Here is a 7,744-nt window from a genome sequence, read left to right on the forward strand (position 1 = left end):
GGAAGAGGGATGAGAGTGAGGCAGTCGTGCGTTTTTTTTTTTTTTTTTTTAAAGAAGTTTCCAATAGGAAAAGACGATGAAGAATAACTGGGTTGGCGAGAGAGTTTCTCATACGTGTTTCTCAGCCGTTACCTTGTTGAATGTTTACCTTTACACACTTTGCTGAGACATTCATCAATGGTTTCTAATTTACACAACACAAACTAGGAACAGAGCCAACAAACAAACAAGATTGTTTAATATAAGGAAAACACACACACAACAGATGCAAACTCACACACACAAATAGTACGATATTACAATGAAATTTGTATACGCTTACAATTCCATCAAGCAATCAAGCACCCTATAATAATGCTAGAAACATAGACATTTATGCTTCCCTAAAACATTTTATTTAACTAAATTCAAATTTATGGCCTTCTCCAATTCCCCATTCTTTCAGTTTGCTACATCTTTCCAAAAATCTTAACAAACCAAGGATACTTCCTTGCAATAACAATTTGCCCAATAACAACTCCAATCACAAATCCAAATCCATACCCTATGGCTACTACTTTCCACCCAAACTCAAATGGAGACTCTAACCTTTGATTCTCTTCAAAGGGATAAGGTGGAGTTGGAGTGTACTTGAAATCTCCACATTTTTTTGATAGTGGGCTTCCACACAATCCTAAATTACCTCCAAATGAATTATTTTGAAATGTGTCAAGTTGATTTCCACGTGGTATAGGTCCCGTGAGACAGTTGTTGGAGACATTAAAGTATCCAAGAGAAAAGAGTTGGGTTAGCTGTGCCGGTATCTCTCCAAATAACTTATTTTGGGAAAGGTCCATTGATTCTAGATTTGTCAAGTTCCCTAAAGATGGTGGGATATGACCAGTGAGAACATTATTAGAAAGATTTAGCGAATGAAGTCCTTTAAGACTCCCCACAAGTTCTGGAATGTGTCCTTCAAATCTATTGCTTGAGAAATCAATGACTCGAAACACATCTGGGATTTTCTCATACTTCAACATTGTGCCTTTGTTTGCAAGTGTGATTGTAAATGGGATAAAACGACCCAACCCGCCTACTCCATAATTAACCTCCATGTATTTCAATTTCTTCGCACCAACAACTTTCATGGCATTCCAATGTTGGAAATACTTTGTAGGCAAAATTCCAGAGAAACTATTTTGAGAGAGATCAATGATATGCAACTCAGGAAATGTATAATTGATTTCAGGACTCTTTATTGCACCTTGGAATACATTAGAACGGACAACGAGAACCTTCAACTGAGAAAGAGCTCCCAACCAAAAGGGAAAGGTATCATTGATCTGATTGTTACCAACATTAAGATATTCAAGCATCATACAGTTGGCCATAGATCTTGGTAGCTCACCTTGGAATTGGTTTTCACTTAAGTCAATCATCCTTAAGTTGCTTCCCTTTGCCCAAGTTTTTGGGATGGTGCCATGGAAGTTGTTGCTTTGTAGTTGAAGCACTGACAAACGAGAACTGAAGTTTCCTAAACATGGATGAAGCATACCACTCAAGTTGTTATAAGACAAATCAAGTACTTCAAGTGAATGCAGATTGCAAACCAACCAGGAGGGAAAGGTGTCATTGATCTGATTGTTACCAATATCAAGATACTCTAGCAACGTACAGTTGGCCATTGATCTTGGTAGCTGACCTTGAAATTGGCTGGAGCCAAGCTTTTGAGGAAGAAGACCCGTAAACTTGTTCCCGTAGATTGCCAATGCCACAAGCTTATTGAACTCCCAAAGCTCTTCAGGAATCTCCCCTGTGAACTGATTCTCATAGAGCTGTAGAGAAGCAATGTTCTTCAAGAGTCTCACCTCAGATATATTTCCTTGGAGGCTATTACCAGACGCATCAAAATTTACAAGACTCGTAAGATTTCCAAATCCCACCGGCAGTGTTCCGGTCAAGAAATTAAAGTAAAGCTCGAGTTGCCAAAGATTCTTGAGTTTTACAATATCACCAGGGATTTCACCGGAAAATTGGTTACAGGAAAGCTCAAGATTTTCGAGCAGAGTAAGGTTTCCTAGACCCTCTGGAATTCGACCTCCGAGGCTACAGTTTGATAGGTAAAGCCAGTACAATTTCTCAAGCTTTAAGATCTCCACAGGGAAAGGACTTTCTTCAAAGACAATGTCGCCGAGGCTTAAGAAAGTGAGACTCGTAAGATTTTCCAACGATCTCCATGGAAATTGCCCAGAAAACCCACTGGTGTTTAAACTCAATAACTTCAATTTGCCTAAAGAAGACAAATCAGGCACTTCCCCAGAAAATGAATTCACACCCAAATCTAACTGTTGCAAACTAGTGCAATTCTTCAAGTCCTCAGAGATGCCACCATGCAAAAAATTGAAGCCCAGAGAGAGTTTCTCTAGCGCCTGAAGCTTGCATATTGAATCAAATGGAAGAATCCCAGATAGATTTTGTTGGGGGAGATTGATTTCTGTGACAAACCCGTTGGAGTTGCATACAATTCCGCTGAAGCTGCATGTTGAGTTACCTGGCGTCCAGGAACTGAAAACATTGGGGTTTGACTTTTGTAGAGCCGACTTGAATTCTAGAAGGGGCTGGAGCTCATCGGATTTGGAGAAAGATGTCAGGCTGAAAAAGGATAGAAAGACAAGCAGAGGACGCAGCCCCCGCCGGAAGAAATGATCCGCCGACATGGCGGTGACGGAGTAGGAGTTGGTGGCGATGGAGTTGGTCAGTGTTGGAGTAAGTGGTGCATGGAAATGGGATAAGAGTTTATCATGTGAAGAGGAGGGGTGGAGAATTTTGGAAGCAAAGTGCACTCAATAAGAGAACACAAAATAGGAAGAAAAATATTTAACTTTATTCCACTTACTAATATACCTTGTTTACATAGGTATTTATAAGATATAAATAACATTTTTAACTTCTTCACAGTAACTACATTCCTTTGCATATCATGTAACTCAAATATAAAATAGAGAATTGCTACCCTTACAAAGGATTTTTACAAAAAAATCCTTACAAACACATGTGGCAAGGAAAATGACAAAATTTAGTGTAGCAATTCTTTATAAAATAATTTTTGAAAAACTAAAACACACAATATCTTCAACTCACTTAATAACATATGAGAACATAAAATGAAAATACTCAATTAAATATTATTAAAATTAAGTTTATTATTATTCAACACAAAGTTTGTAGTTTTTTTTTTTTTTTTTGTCGTTCATTTTCAATTATTTCATAAATAGAAAGAGAGAATATTTGACATCTCACATGAATTCAAGGCCATGTTGTTTTCATGGTGGTTTCACTTTCACACTTCAACTTTTGATGAACTCTATCTTCTTTTCCCATTGCGTGTTTCTTTTCGCAACTTTAAATTGCTTTTGTTTGTATGCCTTCCACTTGCTAATTAAGTGGCCACAATTAATGTGTTGCAGTAGAAAAGATGGGAAAATTGTGTTAGAGGACAACGAAAGGACTAGAAAACTTCTGTGATCCCAACTGGTCATCTGGAAGCCATTGAATATTTATTATATGGTAATTATACCTAAAAGTTGATGACACTTACAAACTCACATAAATACAAAGTTCACAAAAATGTATTATGTTTCATTACGGGTGGTTATTTTTATTATTGATAATTTTACACACAAAAAGACCATATCAGCTAGAAGCATATATAAACATATGTACATTTATTTTATTTGCATACATTTCATCCCAATAACCTTAAAAATATTACTTCCTCCTATTCACCCTTCTTGGAGTTTGTTGCCTCCTTCCCAAAGTCTTAATGAACCAATTATATAATTGGTTAATTAAGACTTTTTTAAAGTTATTATTTGGATGAAATGTATGCAAACAAAATAAATAGTCACAGACTTTTTCTTTTTTATTTTCAAATTTTAAAAACTAAAAGCAAATACAACGGATGAAGAGTACCAAGCTACGTCCATATCCCATCGCATGTACTTTTCAATTAAATTCAAATGAAAACTCTAAGCCTTGATTCTCTTTAAAGGCTGAAGGTGGCAGTGGTAAATACTCATAAGTTTGCAACAAGATATGAATAACGACTTGGATCAGAGCATAGGCTGTCCAAGTGTTCCTGTTGGCTGTTGTGGGACCACTTTTTTGGTGGTAGGACCCATCTCAATCTCAAAATCTCAATTTCTCAGTTATATTTCACATGTTTAACTGACGTTATCTTTCCCACTAACATCTCGACAACCCAAAAGTTGAAGGTCTTACCATGAACTTCTCATAGCATTAATTAATTTCCGGAACCAAATTAATGTCAAAAAGTAGTATGACATAAATATGTACCTTCTTCTATCGGATCCGGCTTACATGCTGTTATTAAAATAACAGCATGTATGCTGTAGTTGAATCAACGGTCAAGATTGAATTTTAAAGTTGACTTATTTTTATAAGCATTTAATAAGAGAGAGAAAATGAAAAAGAGATTTTGAAAAATTCAATCTTGATCATTGATTCAACTACAGCATACATGCTGTTATTTTAATAACAGCATGTAAGCCAAATCCTCTTCTATCATCATACTTTCAATTTCCATGCGCTCATTCCCTACTTCTCACATGTACCTTTTTCTCTCATCACATTCCTTGATCTCCTTCTTATCATAGCTGAACCTCCATTAATGTCCATCGATCATCCAGCTATGTGCAGTACTTAATTAAGGACTATGGGCAGGTCCAAAAAATGTAACATGGAGTATTGGACTGTTTCATTAGCATCTACATTATTAGCGTTGATATTTGACATCATGGTTTATTACAATTATTTGATTAATTATAGGTCTGAGTCTTACTAACCACCAGTGTACGTCCCGAGATAAATGTTTGATATTATTAACCATTTACAATTTTAAGAGAATATAATATTTGAAGGCGCTGTTTGCTATTAAATAATGAAATATACCATATTTTATTTTATACTATCACATCGATAATGTACGTGATCATATCAATCAATTCGTAGATTATTATTTTTTTATTAGTAAAAACTGTCAACGAATGTCAGTCCCTTTGATTTCGTCAAGATCCACATCTACATCATTTACAATATTTCCCAAGATTCAGAGGAAATTATAATTTGATACAAACAATCACGTTGGTTTTACACAAACTATTCCTGCTTGTTCACATAACAAAAATAAAATAAAATAAAAATAAAAACAAAAACCATTTTACGCGTGGTACGAGGAAATGATTATGTGAATATTAGTGTTAACACGGTCATGTTTGCTTATAATTAGCTGTAAATTGGGGAAATTGGAGAAGGCTGTTAAGGTGTTTAGGAAGATGTAGATCATTATTTTAGACCAAATGCTGCATTTTAGAAAGAATATGGACGTTGACATAAATCAATAGGATCCATTTCTCCGGTAGTTCACTCTTCATACGTTCTTAATTATTAGAACTTGATATATATATATATATATATATATATATATATATATATATATATTATGAATGTAAAATAGGATTTACTTTTCAGGTGGGCCGTGGGCGCGCGAACCAATCTAATCTATGGCGTATGGGATTGGCTCAGCCGTCTCAAGTGTCAATTTTAAAGTTTGATGACCTAAGTGTCATATATGGAGTAAGTTAGGGAGTGCTAAATGTATTTTTCTCATTATAAAGTCAATTGTTAGTAAACACAAAAAAAACTCAGACACATGCAAATTCACACAAATGGTGAGATATTACATTTAAATTTTTATAAGCTTACAATTCCATCAAGCACCATACGTACAATAATGCTAAAACTTAAACATTTATACTTCCTCTAAAACAATAAATTTAACTAAATTTAAATTTATGACTTCCAATTCACCATTCTTGGAGTTTGCTACATCTTTTCAAAAATCTTCACAAACCAATCATATTTCCTTGTAATCAAAATTTACCCAATAGCAACTCCAATTACAAACCCACATCCATACCCTATGACAACTACTTTCCAACCAAATTCAAATGGGGACCCTGAGCTTTGACTCTCTTCAAATGGAGAAGGTGAGAATGGAGTATACTTGTAATCTCCACATTTCTTTGATAAAGGGTTTCCACACAATCCTGGTTTACCTCCAAATGAACTATTCTGAAATGTGTCAAATTGATTTTCATGTGGTATAGGTCCTGTGAGACGATTGTTGGAGACATTAAATGGTGCAAGGAAAAAGAGTTGTATTAGTTGTTGAGGTATCTCTCCAAGCATATTGTTTTGGGAAAGGTCCATTGATTCTATATCTGTCAAATTCCCTAAAGATGATGGGATATGACCAGTGTTAGTTGTTGAGGTATCTCTCAAAGCAAATTGTTTTGGAAAAGGTCCATTGATTCTATATTTGTCAAGTTCCCTAAAGATGATGGGATATGACGAGTAAGCGCATTATTGGAAAAATTTAGCAAATGAAGTCCTTCAAGACTCCTCACAAGTTCTAAAATTTCTCCTCTAAATCTATTGCTTGAGAAATCAATGACCGTGAACGCATCTTAGATTTTCTCGTACTCCAAATCTATGCCTTTGTTTGTCATGATAACTGTGTATTCGACAATTGAAGCCAACCTGAATCCAATAAAATATAAATCCATGTATTTCAACTTATTGTCACCAACAACTTTCATGGTATTCCAATGTAGGAAATACTCTGCAAGCAAATTTCTAGAGAAACTATTATGAGAGAGATCAATAATATGTACCTTGGGGAATGTAAAATTGGTTTCAGCGACCATGAAAGCCATTACAACGAAGCATAAGAACCTTCAACTGAGAAAGAGTCCCCAACCAAAAGGGAAAGTGCTAATGATCTTATTGTTACCAACATAAAGATATTCTCGTATCACACAGTTTGCCATGGATCTTGGTAGGTGACCTTGGAATTGGTTTTCACTTAAGTCAATCAAGCTTAAGTTGCTTCCCTTTGCCCATATTTTTTGGTTGGTGCCACTGAAGTTGTTTCTTTGTAGTTTAAGTACTAATTACAAAGAACTGAAGTTTCCTAAACATGGACGAAGCATGCCAAAGAAGTTGTTATAGGACAAATCAAGTACATAAAGTGAACTCGAATTGCAAATCAATAGCGACATTTCTTTTATCAAGTTCGATTGGACTTGGTAAATCTTGATAGATGGTTGTGGAATGGGGAGTGATCCTTGCAGCCTGTTACTTCCAAGTAATGAAACTTCCAACTTAGACCATGGGAGAACAACTGGAGATTGTTCAAAGCGTATTAGAAAATTGTTAGAAAGGAATATAGCTGAAAGAGCTTCTATACTTGCATTATACATCCACTTGGGTATTAAGCCTAGCTATAAGATTGTTGTGTTGCTACTCAAGCCAAGTCAATTTGTTTTGGTTACGTAAGAAGTCTGGAAACTTCCGTAAGTTGCAAGAACCCAATCCTAGAGTGTGAAACTGTGGAAGAGTATCATTTGAATTGGCCTTGGTCAACGTACAATGTCAAATTGTTGGATGATTGAATAAGCACACTTAAACTTTTGATCTTAAGAAACATGTCAAACTCTAGCATCCCAACCAATTTATTAAATGAGAGATCCAAATAAATTTGTTGAGTCAGGTTAATTAACAAGGAAAAAGGGATGTGACCTGTACGTGAGAGTGTTCTCTGACAGATCCAAATCAATGAGTTGAGTGAGTGAGATTACTCGGTGAAGATGGGATAGATCTAGAAAAATGGCATTTCTGAAAA

General features: G+C 35.4%; 1 protein-coding gene across 1 annotated transcript; it reads right to left on the bottom strand.

Moving 5' to 3' along the window:
* Positions 1-319: 319 nt before the first annotated feature.
* On the bottom strand, positions 320-2,804 carry LOC132182776 (receptor-like protein 52). The gene has a single exon (XM_059596114.1). It carries the CDS (start codon positions 2,694-2,696, stop codon positions 450-452), a length of 2,247 nt encoding a protein of 748 aa, XP_059452097.1. The 5' UTR covers positions 2,697-2,804; the 3' UTR covers positions 320-449.
* Positions 2,805-7,744: the final 4,940 nt, after the last annotated feature.

The sequence above is a fragment of the Corylus avellana genome, chromosome ca5 (genome assembly GCF_901000735.1).
Source record: "Corylus avellana chromosome ca5, CavTom2PMs-1.0".
NCBI lineage: Eukaryota > Viridiplantae > Streptophyta > Magnoliopsida > Fagales > Betulaceae > Corylus > Corylus avellana.